General features: G+C 43.2%; 1 protein-coding gene across 1 annotated transcript in view; it reads right to left on the bottom strand.

Moving 5' to 3' along the window:
- The window catches only part of gna13b (guanine nucleotide binding protein (G protein), alpha 13b), a 44,805-nt gene that overhangs the window by 5,964 nt on the left and 22,417 nt on the right, over positions 1 to 16,424 (bottom strand). The window contains exons 2-3 of the mRNA XM_034089118.2: positions 8,030 to 8,080; positions 5,756 to 5,956 (exon numbers count right to left, since the gene is read on the bottom strand). Coding sequence (XP_033945009.2) covers positions 5,756 to 5,956; positions 8,030 to 8,080 — 252 coding nt within the window. The remainder of the gene's footprint in view (positions 1 to 5,755; positions 5,957 to 8,029; positions 8,081 to 16,424) is intronic.

Below are 16,424 nucleotides of genomic sequence, written 5' to 3'. Positions count from 1 at the left end.
TCGTTTGGCTTAGACCCCGGCCCCACGAGGGGCCTCATACAGTAAAACGGATACGCAAACACAAAAAAGTCTTCCGTTCACACGCATTCGATTCATTAACGTGTCCGTTCACACTAGACCGCTGGAAATGCTGTAGTACATATGCCAGGCCTGTAAGTGGCGCTGCTGCCACCACAAAATACACCAAAGGCAGCGAAGAAGACCCCGGAGCATGGTTGTCATGGTTGCCCTTCTGTTTATTCTCCGCGGTGGACGGCGTGTTCTCCTGCTGTATGTCTCTCAGGTAGTCCACCAGCAGATAAACCCCCCCCCCCCCCACACAGAGGCAACGAAACTTAAAATAAGAAGCAGCATTTTATGGCACGCTATGCATGGGGCCGCCTTGAGGGGGTTTCCCGACATGTTGTTTCAGTAAATTAAAGGGTGTTTCATGTTGTCGTTGCTGTGGACCTTCTTAATACCTTGGAAAATGCCATTTAATACTTTTTAATAGCCTTAATTTTTGCTAAATTGATTTATCAACTTTTAATACTTTTTAAGACCCCGCGGACACCCTGCACATACTGTATGCAGAAGTATTATTTTAAGCAACACATTAAGTTGACGAAACACTCGAGACAAATGTAATTAAAGTCAAATCGTGTCTTAGACACAGTGATTAGGCAGTGATATCATAAACCTGTTAATGTACGCCAGGGGTCACCAACTACATTTGTCCAAGGGCCACAATTAATCCAAGAGACGCTTTCGGGGGCCAGAGATTGTTTTATACATATATATATATATATATATATATATATAGATCGTAATAAATTATATATATACATATATATATATATATATATATAGATGACTTCATATTACATACCAAGGTTCATGTGATGTGTACAAATACAAATTGAGCATTCAAACTTTTCACACACACACACGTATTTCCAGTTACTTTACATTCAGTATAAAATCACAGACACACATATACATATGCTACATCTGATTACAAAGTCTCATCTAATTACAAAGTCTCATCTGCACAGGACGGTAAAATAATCACAGGCACACATAAATAAATCTATGTATGACAAAGTCTTATCTGGCAAACACATGTCTATAGCTACTGTAAATGTCTCCGTTGTGGGAGGAATAAATGATTAATTTAATCATCTACAAATGTAATCTCACTTTTACACACCAAAATAACGTTAACACAGAGTAAACGTTTGCTAATGGAGTCTATTTTGTCCCAAGAAAAAGTTCATGACTATCGATACAAAATATATCAATAAACCTATTGTTCATTTTCGCGGTATTCCCCACACATTGCCAGCACACTATTACTGTAATATTTACACTTACCCATGTCCAAATGGATCCATGTTGTTGTCTTTGTATTCTTCTTCTTCAGAAGAGTCGAAGACTTCACCTTCTGAGGCTACTGTAAAGTTTTTTTTTAGCCATTTTCTCTGTCTCTCTCTCTCTCTCTCCACACAGACGTAAACTGATGGGAGACACGTGGTTTATGTTTTTTTTACTTGGTGGGTAGGTCCTTAGTGATTTCTCGATGTCCATTGGTCATTTCAGACCATGATGGCTGCCGGCCGAGATTTCCTTGACTGACACACGAATCCACCATTCCCACACAGTGTAAAGTCAAGCTGCTTTGAGTGGCCATATTGGCTGCTGTGCCCTGGTTACAGTCTCACAGGAGGTACCGCTGGAAAGCTACCCTTCCAGCGATTCCGCGGATATCTGAATCATATTTCTACTCCTTATAATCGAAAATATATGATTAATTACGTAAGTTATGCACACCTGGACGCGCCGGCGCGTCCACCGACTCCAGAGGGTTAATATGTTCACTTTATTGAAAAAAGTATCTTTTTTTTAATAAGCCTGTATCTGGGGTAATAAAACTGAAAGCAGTCCTGATTGGCAGGGAAAGGAATTCACTTTTGTATTAATACCGTGTCCTGATTGGTGGGAAACGGTTGCAGGATATAAGGATGTGCTTTGCCATGCAGGCACGCAAAAATGTCACTGTCAAAGAGCCTCAAGCGTAAAGTTGAAGTGGAAAACCGCAGTTTTAATGAAGAATGGACAGATAAATACGCATTCATCATGCCATCGTTCAGTAAGGCTAAACCTGTTTGCCTTATCTGCAATGAAATGGTCGCTGTTCCAAAAGAGTACAATCTCAGGCGTCATCATTTAACAAAGCATGCAACTTTCTCTGAGTCGTATCCTGAGAAGTCCGAGGCCCGTCGCATTAAAATGTCCACCTGGATAGCTGGATATGCCCGTGCCACCGGAATTATTACCCGGACTTCAACAGAGCAAGAGAGGGCAACAAGTGCGTCTCTTCAGGCTGTGTGGGTTCTGACAAAAAATAATAAAGCATTTGCCACGTCAGAAGTTTTTAAGGAGTGCATGGTGGCAGTTTTGGAGGAACTCGCCACCGACAAATCCATGGATAGGATTGTGGCATCCGTGAAGCAAGTACCGCTCTCTGCTTCGACTACCGCCCGCCGGGTTCATGTATTGGCGGCGGATGTTCAGCGACTTGTACTTGATGAGGTCAAGAAAGCTGAACATATATCTGTGGCTATTGACGAATCCACTGACACCACTGATATATCACAGCTATCCGTCTTTGTCAGATACTTTGATGGAAAAGATTTTAAAGAAGAGCTGTTGGCTTTGATTCCACTGGAAGGTAATACCACTGGGGAAATCATCTTTGAGAAAGTGGAGGAGCTATTTAAAAAACATGGCCTGTTATTACAGAAAGTCAACTTAATTGTGACAGATGGTGCTCCTGCCATGGTCGGCAAAAACAGGGGTATGGTGAGCAGATTTAAAAATGTTGCTCCAAAGACAAATGCCCTTCACTGTCTGATCCACCAAAGCGTGCTGTGCGCCAAGCTAAGCGGGGATTTGAAAGATGTCATGGACAAAACAATGAAAATAATTAACTTCATAAGAGGGAATTCAAGTACCCAACATCGCCTCTTCCGCAAATTCGTGCTGGAATCGGATGCTACCCACGATGACCTCTTACTCCACAATGACGTGCGCTGGCTGAGCAAAGGTAAAGCCTTGGAGCGTTTCATTGAACTCAGGGATCAAGTTGTGGAGTTTGTCAAACAAAGTAAATCCAAAGGAGCAACTGACTACCTGTGCATCATGCAAGACAAAACATACATGAGCAACGTCGCATTTTTAGCAGACATATTTTCACATTTGAATGCACTCAATCTGCAAATACAAGGCAAAGAAAAATCCGTGGTGAATTTGGTGGAAAAACTGGATCTGTTCAACACAGCTTTGATATCAGGGAAACTGCTGCACTTCAACACACTGAAGACAGTGGGGGAGAGCAACGTCACTTGTAATATGAAGCAATTCATGACACAGCTGAGGGAAAACTTCTCTACAAGATTTGATGACTTTGCCATAACCAGAGATGTCCTCGAATTTGTGCGTGACCCATTCTCGATCAGCCTAGTCGGAGAATTCTCCGCTAATGCGAAGAAGCTGCTGCAGTTGGATGAAGCGGCAATTCAGATTCAACTCATTGACATGCAGGCCTCCAGCGAGATGCAAGCTGCTCTCCGGGGTGCTGAAAGCTTGAGCACTTTTTGGGTGTCTTGTCCCCAAGACTATGGGACACTGAAGATGCTGGCTATGTATGTGCTCACCATGTTTGGGTCAACATACACATGTGAATCTGGATTCTCAAAAATGAACAGTATCAAAACAAATGAAAGGAACCGACTGTCTCACCAGTCGCTGGAGGACTGCTTGCGTATAAGCCTAACAGCTGTCAAGCCCGACATTAAGAGGTTGGTATCAGAGGGGAAATGTAACTTCTCGCATTAAACCACCAATTGTGAGTTATTCAGCCATAGTATGTCTATTTTATTCAGGCTAGTGTAGCCTAGACATTGTTAAATGGAGACTTGCCGCTTTATTTTTGAGGTTCTGTTCGACTGGTAACATATTTAAGACGTGTCTGTCGTTTAAATGTGCCGTGTTCGCGCAATTGTGCTATCGGCCTGTGTTTATTTATTTTCAAGTAATGTTACTGTGTTGGAAAAATCTTTTTTTACGGAGAAGTTTTAGTTGTTTTATAAGTGAACAAATAAAAGAAAACAAAATGTAAAATGACAGCTATACGTTTGTAGTCCCCTTTCTTGAATAAAGATTTTGAACAAGCTGCATTCTATTAATCAAAGACGAGATTGGTTGTATTTTCACCTGTAGGTAACTGCACAACCCGAGAAGCAATCACAGACTCATGCATCGGGCTGGCCAGGCTACTCCGAATAATAAGCTGACAGATATATTTATAACACTTACCTGCAGTTCGAACTGGGTCGGTAAATTCCGTTTCAAAACCGAATGGGAAAAAATAGAAACCGGTGTTGTTTTTTTGTTTTTACGTTTTGGTTTTAAAATAGCAAAACAATAAAACAACACTGGTTTTAATTTTTTCTTATTCGGTTTTGAAACGGAAAAACCAAAGAACGAACGGATTAAACATAAACTTCTCCTCATAGTTTTAGAAATTATTTTTTTATAAAAGCAATCATCCTCTTTTTATTTTTATATATATATATATATATTTATTTATTTATGGATTATTATCACCTAATAATCCATAAAAGCTTAGAATCTTCACGCTAACGAAGGATCACTTCTAGGCTACTGTCCCGCAGCTCCTGTCTGTCGGGGCTACTGCTGCAGAGTGCATAAAGCAGGCTCTTCACAACGAAGGAACACTTCTTCTTCAGGGCAGGGAAGGCTACACAGTCTACTGTCCCGCAGCTGCTGCCTCTCTGTTGGACTCCGGTACTGCACACTACTCACGAGACGTTGTAAAAAAAAAAATACCAGTTGATGGTCACTGATGTACGCATTCAAACACTTGTTCTGTTCCAGCTGTGTTCACCTTGCAGCTGCAGCTCTGTGCTTTGATCCTGATCAAGTGTTTAAGTCATGGATGTTTAAAGTTTTCATATTTGTCTAATTATAGTTGACTTTTCATTCAGGAGGTATGACGCTGCGCTGTCAGTACGCTTGTCCATGTTTGTGATTGGTCAAATGTTGCTAACCCCGCCCCTTTCACGTGAACGCGCTCTCAGCCGGACAGAGAAACCCTGGTTGATAACCAGCGTCGTAGGACCGCTTAGCGAGAGCACGTTTGTTAGGGTTAGGTAAGCTGGGTAACTCAAACATATCCAGGGTCTGTTGAACTGGCTTCGTAGTACAGGCCTCATGTCTAAGTGTATCATGATATCTCGATATGAAGGATGAAGATGTGGTTCCAATGAAAGACGATAAATGATTACAGTGAACCCTGATAAATTATAATATATACATATATATGTGTACAGCCATTATTTGGCATACAGTAATGTGCCATTTCATATGTTGCCCACCATGTGAAACTCATAAAACCCACACACACACACACACACACACACACATTCCTATAGACAACGTTAATAGCAGCAGCAACAAAGGATGTTTTATGTAATGCATTTATCCAGGTTTATATTATTTCTATATAACTATTAAAACCAGTCCTTGTTCTGCTTTGCCCCACGACCCTCACCGGCTGTAGTAATATGACCTGGAAACACACTAAGGCCCTCCTCAGGAGAACAACGTTCAAATGCAAATGTAGAAGTGGTGCTCCCTGTGCTGGAGCATATTTCCACACGACATTCAGGAGCTCTCTGCCGTGCCCCCTCACCTGGTCATATTCAGAGGAGGACACGAGGAAGAGGATGGAGGTGACCGAGTCAAAGCATTCAAACCAGCGCCGCCTCTCAGAGCGCTGCCCCCCCACGTCCACCATCTTGAAGGGCACGTTCTTGATCTCAAAGTCGTACTCGTGGATGCCTTTAGTGGGCTTTCTGGCCAGGAGGATGTCCTGCTGGCTGGGGAGGTAGTCCTGCAAGCAGATGGTCAGTGTTATTGTGTTGCACAGCCCTTGGGTGGAAACTGCACAGACGTGTGTAAAAGCTCCACATGCAACGAGCCGTTTGTGTATTTTAGGGTTTCAATTTTGACAACTGTAAATAGAGGCATATTTTTCTCATCAAGAGCACATCGTCAGTAAATGATCTTTACACTTTATTTTGTAATACACACCGACACACGTAAACTAAATCAGAGTTAAGAGGAGTACAGATCTTTTTGTTCCCGATAAACCAAGTACACACTTCCCATGCTGCTGCCTTGGGGACATCCCTGTCCAACACTGCATTCTTCAAATACCACAGAGCATAAACAAGAGCGGGGCTGAGAGAGAGGGTGTGTGTGTGTGTGTGTGTGTGTGTGTGTGTGTGTGTGTGTGTGTGTGTGTGTGTGTGTGTGTGTGTGTGTGTGTGTGTGTGTGTGTGTGTGTGTGTGTGTGTGTGTGTGTGTGTGTGTGTGTGTGTGTGTGTGTGTGTCGGAAATGCCATCATTCCATAATGTGTTCCATGAGACATTCCAGTAGAATGTGAATAATTAGCATCAAATCTTGAGCTGTGGCAAAAATGTGTTCTGTACTTTGACCACAAAACCTTAATCAGCTTAATCTGTGAGTCCGAGTAGACGCTGGCGCAGTATTTACAGTAATACTCGGAGTTCCTGAGATAACCTGATCACAGGAACATCTGCAAAGTGCATCTTAAATATGTTGGATAAAAAAGGATTGCCATTTCTTTCCAATCACCCTGTGTTGTCCGTGTGTGCTCGTCAGTGTGCTCTGGCTACACCAGATCTGAATTCAGAACATTCCAGAGGTTCCGACCCGTTGCTGACACAGCTTTAGCCAGTGTGTGCGTGCATACTCTCAAAACACACGCACACATAATGGATATGAATTCAGTTTTGGAAAACACCAAAAAGCTAATGCCAGGTTCATCAGAACCGTGTTGGGTTACTACATGTTCCCGTTAAACAAATACTATTTAGAACAAGAGGAGCTCAGTATATCTAAGGGGGCTATTATACCTGCAGGGATAATGAAGCACTGCTTTGGCCCCACTCAGTTTACAGGTTGAGTTGGCCTTTAATAATTCCTGACTTCCTGTTTGGCTGAGAGCAGCTCTTCCTGTGGGCTGATGTCTGGGGACTATTTGTCTGTAGGTGCTGTGAGTTCAGCGAGCATGTGTTTTATAGCAGGGTGGCTTCCTGTCTTCACTTAATCATGTGCTGCTAGCTTGTAGCACATAGAGCAATAGCTTTCTGTATCCGCTCATTGTAGCTGTGATGGTAGCACAGCTGTGTATTTTGATATAGCACGGTGCGGCTTCTTTGTGTAGGCATTTCTCATGTCTTTGTGTGTGCCTGCTGTCTGTGTGTGGAGTGTACGAGAGGATTCTCAAAGACAATGCAGTTAAACATCATCCTCGTGTTCTTATTTGAGTATAGAAATAACTGGCTAATAAATGAATTATATTGGCTTTGTTTCAGCTTGGGAACAGCTGCCTCAGAGGCAGGAAGGATCCATCAGCTGTTTCTTTTGCAGATCATTTACAAATGTGGCTTTATATTAAAGGTAAATGTGTAAACATTAAACAACACTAAGGATTGTCTTTTCGAACGGAAATAATGATCTGCTCTCTCCTCTCCAAGGTGCAGAATGTGTCCATCAAGGATTTCAATGAACTTACAATTAGACTTGTACCTTTGCAATTTGTAGTTTTGAGAGTGATTATAGGGTCCTTCTCTTCATGCCAAATCAAATGCTCAGTCAGAGCCACCAAGTCATTAAAGACATGTCCCATTTCTAGCTGTATACTCCTCGTGATGCAGAGTGTGAAACGTGTATTCCTCCGCCATGGGCTGTTGGAACGGGACACGAACAGTGAACACATCTTTATTGTTTCTATATTGCCCCGTGCAAATATTAGCAGTTAGTTAATAATCGGTTCCTGATTTATTTCAGCAGGCACATATTCACTTCTCTTTCTCACACCCCCTGCCTACTGGGCTCAGTGATGAGCAGGGCCTCTGTAGTGTGGGTGGAACTTACCGACTTTCCAAGCTTTTCCAAATTGTCCAGGAAATACTTGACTGACTCGCCCTGAGAGAGAGAGAGAGGGGGAGAGAGAGAGGGAGGGAGGGAGATAGAGAGGGAGAGAGAGAGGGAGAGAGAGATTAGGGAATCAACTACAAATTCTAAATGAATGTCACATTCCACATGGCTCTTAAAGTCATCATCATTCTTTCTGTGAAACCTTTGAGGGTGAAAACAGGCAGCCTGTCTGTAGAGCTGTGAAACAGTATCTACGGTACATGAGATACACACAGTGGCGACTGGTCATTAGGGGCAGGTGGGCACCTAGTGTCAGCAGAAATGAATTAAAATAATAATTCCAAACATATGTATAAAATATATTTAAAGATCATGTATAGTCGTCTGATTCGTCTCTACATCGCCGTTTTAGTCTGCGTCCACAGTGTGCCTATTGAGCCGTGTTGAGCGATGTGGATCTAGCCCCTCTCTCTCGCTGTCAAAATGAATGAGTGCTGTAAAAACTATGCTGCGCCTGCTCAGAGTCTTTTTGTGTTCAATGTGTGCGGCAAAAAATAATCACAAGTGGGCAACGTGCTGGCAACCCCACCACAACGTCATCTCATAATTCAGAGCTGATTGGCTGTAAGAATGTGTGCCGTGAAAAGTGTAGTTGTGAAGAGGAGACGAGAGAGAGCAGCGTATAGCCATTCAAATCAGTAAAAGGGAAAGAAAATTAATGAAGTTGACCGTCTCCTTCAGCAAGTTCATTTGATGTCATATCTTTTGTTGATCTTCTGTGTTTTGCCTGTAGGCTATTGCTCTGCTGGATCGATTGATATGGTGACCTTGGTGATGAGTGTCTGTGTGTTCTTATATTTACAGTCTATGGTATTTTCATGCTGAAGCATTACGGTTGTTGCTATTGTTAAGTATAGCTTTGTGATGGTGCCCTTTACTCCATGTATGTATTTACAGTGGGCAGTGTGAGAAAAAGTTTTTAGAGAGTACTTGTCCATGGACAAGTGAGTTTGGGAATGTACTTGTCCGAATACATTTTTCACTTGTCCAGAATGGACAAAGATTGGGGCCACTGGAATCTTCTTCTTCGTCATCGTATTTTTTACATTTTCCCACGGTTTTTACAACACCGCTAACGTAAGTGAGCGGTAAGATTTGACTGCATCACACATAGGGTTGGGTATCGTTTGGATTTTAACGATTCCTGTTCTGCTTTTCGATTCCGGTTATTTTTGTTTCTCGATTCCGGTTCTTTGAGAGGGTAAAAATAAGTCCCATGACAAACTGGGAGAGTCAAATCTGTATTCCTATTTACAAATCACTTCATACTGTTTAATTTCTTACGGTTATTGAATACAATTATATAAAAATAATCTCTGCATTGTTTAGTTAGTTCTAAGTGGTGCAGTTTGAGAATGTACAAAGACTCCAGCTCATTAAAAACTCTGCAGCTAGACTACTAACGAATACCAAAAGGAGGGAACACATTAGTCCTGTCTTAGCTACTCTACACTGGCTTCCTGTAACTTTCAGAATTGATTTGAAGGTGCTTCTCCTCACATACAAAGCTCTAAATGGATAAGGACCCAGCTACATTGCTGACTCTCTAATGAACTACACACCTGCCAGAACACTGCGATCATCAGATGCAGGTCTGTTAGAGGTCACCAGAAAGAGTTATAAGAAGATCGGTGATGCAGCCTTTGTGAACCACGTTACCCAACAATATTAGGGAAGCCAATACATTAGGCATTTTTAAAAGGCTTAATCACTTTACCAAAGCATTTTACTGATTTTACACTATTATACTGCACTATTTCTTTATGTTTTATTCCCCATGTTTTTATTTTTAATTATTTTATCCCACTTTATGCTTTGCTCTTGCTGCTTGTTTTACACTGATTTTATGTCTTATTTTTTACTGATGTAAAGCACATTGAACTGCAATCCCCTGGATGAAAGGTGCTATACAAATAAAGTTATTATTATTATTATTATTATTATATTTATAGCCTATCCTAGCGCTTTTCTATAACTCAAAGACACACACGTCCTGCAATACACATGCTGGCAGCTGCCCAGCTACTCACTGTTTGTAAAAGTAAATAACTAGTATAAATAGCATTTCAATAATGTACTTTCTATACCCTGCTTCATAAACAATACTGACATCCCTGTGCTCCTGAGTCTGGGGGTCCGGGGATGTGAGGACAGCGCGAAGACACAGGGAGGCTGCTTCACTTCATAAAGGAAATGGTGGAAATGGTGGTCAATATTAACAACACAGGAGCTAAAACGCTTAATAACCTTCATTACGTGTTAGAGAAAGAACATGAGAAAGTTTGACAAAGATGAGGCTGTTAACGGGCAGCGGATCTGCTGTGTGTAGAAAGAGAGAGACGCCGAGCGGCACCGTGCAGCGATCAGCTGATACGGAGCATAGAGAGAGCTGCGGTCCGCGGGGCTCGGCCTCGCCTCCTGTCCTCACAACTCTTATTAATCCCGGGACCGGACAATTGTTATTTGTTCCTACTCGGAACCGAGTTTTGCTTCCCAACCCCGCCACCGTGCTACACTTCCCATCCCGCCCCCGTCTAACTGTACAGAAAGCGGCGAGATGCATTTCCTTATGAATCGACAAGCAGAACCGAAACTAACATTTCTAAACGAACAATGGCGGACACGTACAATTTGCGAATGAGTTCTGCCTTTTGTAAACTGAATTTATCAATAATTTGTTAATAAATCGGGGCGAAAAAGGTCACTTGTCCACCGGACAAGTCAATTGAAAGATCTACTTGTCCGATATTGTAAATAACACGTCCCGGACGGTGGGACATGTACTTTTTCGCACACTGGTGGGGAAAAAAAGTATTTAGTCAGCCACCAATTGTGCAAGTTCTCCCACTTAAAAAGATGAGAGAGGCCTGTAATTTTCATCCTAGGTACACTTCAACTATGAGAGACAGAATGAGAAAAAAAACAATCCAGAAAATCACATTGTCTGATTTTTAAAGAATTTATTTGCAAATTATGGTGGAAAATAAGTATTTGGTCAATAACAAAAGTTCATCTCAATACTTTGTTATATACCCTTTGTTGGCAATGACAGAGGTCAAACGTTTTCTGTAAGTCTTCACAAGGTTTTCACACACTGTTGCTGGTATTTTGGCCCATTCCTCCATGCAGATCTCCTCTAGAGCAGTGATGTTTTGGGGCTGTCGCTGGGCAACACGGACTTTCAACTCCCTCCAAAGATTTTCTATGGGGTTGAGATCTGGAGACTGGCTAGGCCACTCCAGGACCTTGAAATGCTTCTTACGAAGCCACTCCTTCGTTGCCCGGGCGGTGTGTTTGGGATCATTGTCATGCTGAAAGACCCAGCCACGTTTCATCTTCAATGCCCTTGCTGATGGAAGGAGGTTGTCACTCAAAATCTCACGATACATGGCCCCATTCATTCTTTCCTTTACACGGATCAGTCGTCCTGGTCCCTTTGCAGAAAAACAGCCCCAAAGCATGATGTTTCCACCCCCATGTTTCACAGTAGGTATGGTGTTCTTTGGATGCAACTCAGCATTCTTTCTCCTCCAAACACGTCTAGTTGAGTTTTTACCAAAAAGTTCTATTTTGGTTTCATCTGACCATATGACATTCTCCCAATCCTCTTCTGGATCATCTAAATGCTCTCTAGCAAACTTCAGACGGGCCTGGACCAGGGTTTCCGCTAGGATTTTTTCTCGCCGGTCAAATGTCCGGGCAGAATTTATTTTACCGGACAATTTGAAACTTACCGGTCATATTTCAATAATAATAAGAGTTGTGTAGCAGAGTTTCCGTTAGCAGGTAATTACCGGACTATGAGCAGATATGCTTCAGTTTAAAACTCAGTTCACGGGGCTCATTTTTATATTGCTTCAGTTTATAATCGTAACAGATCGAAAAATTCAGATTCATTTTTCAATAAATGATTCCACAAACAACAAACAACATAATTATTACATTCAAACAAACTACTTGTAGTAGATAACGTACATTATTCAGAAGTTTACATCAACTTTGAATAATAACACGGGAGAAACGGATCCTCTCTTTTCCCCTCTCCCTCCCTCTCTCTCCTGACAGCCGTCAGTTTCTCAAGCAGCTCCTGCAGCTCGCTAAACAGAGGGCGGGGCTTCAGGTGATTTGCAGAGCTGCGTGTCTCGGTCAGACTCAGCAGCTGATCTGATCTCTCTCTCGTCCGGTTTAACTTCACTCGCGTTTATGTCCATATCGATCAGATCCAGCTCTCCTGATCGGCCTTTATAGAGAGCACCGATCAAACTATTAAGAGTGAATATCGGCCGATAATGACCGGCGGCCGATCGATCGGAGCCTCCCTAATTATTACCAGACATTTTGACCGTCAGGTTTTGAATTTACCGGTTTTTTATAAATGTTACCAGCTAAAAACCGGTAATTACCGGCTAACGGAAACCCTGGCCTGGACATGTACTGGCTTAAGCAGGGGGACACGTCTGGCACTGCAGGATTTGAGTCCCTGGCGGCGTAGTGTGTTACTGATGGTAGCCTTTGTTACTTTGGTCCCAGCTCTCTGCAGGTCATTGACTAGGTCCCCCCGTGTGGTTCTGGGATTTTGCTCACCGTTCTTGTGATCATTTTGACCCCACGGGGTGAGATCTTGCGTGGAGCCCCAGATCGAGGGAGATTATCAGTGGTCTTGTATGTCTTCCATTTTCTAATAATTGCTCCCACAGTTGATTTCTTCACACCAAGCTGCTTACCTATTGCAGATTCAGTCTTCCCAGCCTGGTGCAGGTCTACAATTTTGTTTCTGGTGTCCTTTGACAGCTCATTGGTCTTGGCCATAGTGGAGTTTGTAGGTGACCAAATACTTATTATACCGAGGAATTTACCAATTAATTCATTAAAAATCCTACAATGTGATTTCCTGGATTCTTTCCCCCCATTCTGTCTCTCATAGTTGAAGTGTACCTAGGATGAAAATTACAGGCCTCTCTCATCTTTTTAAGTGGGAGAACTTGCATAATTGGTGGCTGACTAAATACTTTTTTGCCGCACTGTATGTATCTGGCATCTCCACCGCGTGGTAAAACCATGGCCCGTGACATGTCTTGTGAATTCTCCGGCCGAAGCTCCAGAAGTTTCCCCCACAAATTGGCGTTGTCGGCAGGATACCAACAAATCTTCAGAACTGGTAAGTGTAATTTCAAATCCACATTTGGACATTGCCTTACCAGAATCTGTGATTGACGGTATCCTACAATTACCTGTGAAACTGAGCGGTTGTGTTTCGTTTTTGGTTATTGGACATTTGGGGCTAGTAAACCCAGGAAATCAGTGTCTGGCTGATTTCCTCTGTGTATGCTGCTCAGGACAGAAGTGCCATACAAGCATACACAGCTCATGTTTTGAGAAACCTTAAAGAAAGGCATCAGTAAAGTGGAGCTTCTGTATGAAAGCAATGTAAAGATTTGTATTGAATCTGGAGGAACTGGTGCCGGTCCGGGGTGCATACATAAAATGATAGGCTAATTGATCACGGGTGGGCAGTGGCATGCGAGTGTAGAGCAAGACTGTGTTTCATCGTTGTAATGAACATGAGAGCGAGTGTATAGGCTGATCCGTGGAGGACTACACTAACCGTGTTTGTTGTTGGAGAGAAAGGGTAGAGAAAACTCCTGATCGGGGGGGCATAGCACCACTAGAATAGCGTAGTGGTGTCGCAAGAGGATAAGCTAGTTATCACTCTTGGACGGTCATCAGGCACCGATCTAAGGACTTGTATACAAGGGTGGACGCGCGAGTCAAAGGCGCCCACTTAAACAGATAAGATAATTCCCTACCCCCTCTGAAACCTCTTCATTCGGACTAAATTGAGCTGGATGAGCTTTGCTGGCGCGCTGGCGTTTTTTACGAGTTCATGTTTGTTTGTCTAATTGTTTGTATCCGGGGTCTATATTGGTTTGTCTAACCGCCGTCTTGTGTATGTTTTGTAACACCTAATAATGAATCAGTCCACAGCCAGGGTAAAATAAACTAAACTTTAGTTAACTCACCAAAAGTAAATGACTTGAGAAAAATAAATAATATAAAGATGTAAAGCAAAATTCTGGTCGTATAAATGTGCTGCAAAATTAAAATAAATAGCAAAAGATTGTTTTTTGTCCTGCATCTGAGTGTGCAGAGGAAAATGTAAACAAGAAGCACACTGTTCAGGGTGTGTGCTGTCCGTGTAAAAATAAAATAAGATTATATTGCTTGAACACTAGAACCGCCAGAGGTTTTGTATACCTAAAACCGCCACCGGGTCAAATTGACCCGCTATTAGAATGCATTGATTTTCAAGGTAAAATGTTCTTTTATTGAACAGTGAGTTTTTGTGAGCAATCAGCTGTTTGCTGCGGAGTGCTCCTTCACTACAGACTGTCGCACCACCTAACCATTTGCCGAAATGTTTTTAAAACCACCGGTAACCGGCCAAGCAAAACACAATCTTCAAATAAAAGAAAGTCACCGGAGGAGTTAAAGGGAGCATGAGAAGAAAAGGGAGAGGACGGGCTCTCGGGCTCTCTCTCTCTGCACTCACCCTTCAGCACTCACTGGATCGGTTCGCAACCGAGTGTGAAGCGGGTTAGAGTTAGGGTAGGGTTACCCTAACCCTCATCCCAGGGGATCAGCACCTCCAAATCTGAGGCCATGGTTCTCAGCAGGAAACCGATGGACTGTCCACTCCAAGTAGGGAATGAGTCCTTACCCCAAGTGAAGGAGTTCAAGTATCTCGGGGTCTTGTTCTCGAGTGAGGGAACAATGGAGCGTGAGATGGGCCGGAGAATCGGAGCAGCTGGAGCGGTACTGCAGTCGCTTTACCGCACCGTTGTGACGAAAAGGGAGCTGAGCCAGAAGGCAAAGCTCTCTGTCTACCGGGCCATTTCCGTTCCTACCCTCACCTATGGTCATGAAGGATGGGTCATGACCGAAAGAACGAGATCGCGGATACAAGCGGTCGAGATGGGTTTCCTCCGCCGGGTGGCTGGTGTCTCCCTTAGGGATAAGGTGAGAAGTTCGGTCATCAGGGAGGGACTCGGAGTTGAGCCGCTCCTCCTTCGCGTCGAAAAGAGACAGTTGAGGTGGTTCGGGCACCTAGTTAGGATGCCACCTGGGCGCCTCCCTAGGGAGGTGTTCCAGGCACGTCCAGCTGGGAAGAGACCAAGGGGTAGACCTAGGACCAGGTGGAGGGATTATATCTCTTCGCTGGCCTGGGAGCGCCTTGGGATCCCCCAGTCAGAGCTGGTTGATGTCGCCAGGGAAAATAAAGTTTGGGGCTCTCTGCTGGAACTGCTACCCCCGCGACTTGATCACGGATAAGCGGGAGAAGATGATTCTTTATTAAACTGCTTCAAATTATTTATCGTGTCAACCAATTGGTCTCCAGACATTACTAAAATTCTAATAGTTAGAAACCAAGCTTATGAACAAAAGAGTAAAGGTTGCTGCCGGAGCCTGAGAAACTCCACCTGCGGTCATATGATGGCTTAGATGCCCTCACGAATGGCCCGATGTTGCTACGATCACAGCCGAATTTGAACATTTCCTTTATCGTGTGTCCATCGGGTGTCAATTTCGGGTATTTACCGCTGGTATTAAAAACATTTTGGCGAATGGTTAGGTGGCGCGATACTCTGTAGTGAAGGAGCGCGCTCACGGGAGCCTGCTCGCGCTGCGCTCCGCAGCAAACAGCTGTTTGCTTTTCACCTAACAACGACAACCGACTCACGGAACGCTATGTTGTAGCCAGGGCTCGAGCTTAAGGACGTCCCGTCGTCCCGGGGCCGAAACAAATAGTGTCGGGGAGGATAAAAAATAATTTTGGGACGAGAGTTAAAATAAAAATATCCTGCTAACTCTACTACAAACGGCGATGAAAATGAAACCGACTGCACGTTTTGTGTAGCACACAGTTATTAAACCTCCTTGTCAACATAAACACACACGCACAAAACATTTAGCAACCCGCGAAATACACACACATGTAGCTACTGCTGTGCCGCTGGCTGTCAGCCAGCCACCCAGCTGGCTGTGCCCGCGAATTCCTGGTCCGCAAATTCGCGCTCTCTATGGTCTAGCCCAGGGTTCTGCAACCTTTTTGACCAAAAGAGCCATTTCGCTTCTTTTTCCAAAAAATGTTTTTGTCTGGAGCCGCAAAACATATTTCATAGTTTTTTATTGTTATATCAGACAAAAACTACAGTTTTTTGCATTTATTATGCTATTTATTACATGATATAAAACTGTTAACCTCTAATAAGAAACAAAGAACTCTTATAAGGAGAATTCAAAATACTACACAGGCCTACTTTAAAATAAATTA

The sequence above is a fragment of the Pseudochaenichthys georgianus genome, chromosome 8 (genome assembly GCF_902827115.2).
Source record: "Pseudochaenichthys georgianus chromosome 8, fPseGeo1.2, whole genome shotgun sequence".
NCBI lineage: Eukaryota > Metazoa > Chordata > Actinopteri > Perciformes > Channichthyidae > Pseudochaenichthys > Pseudochaenichthys georgianus.
This window is presented reverse-complemented; position numbering and strand designations above follow the sequence as displayed.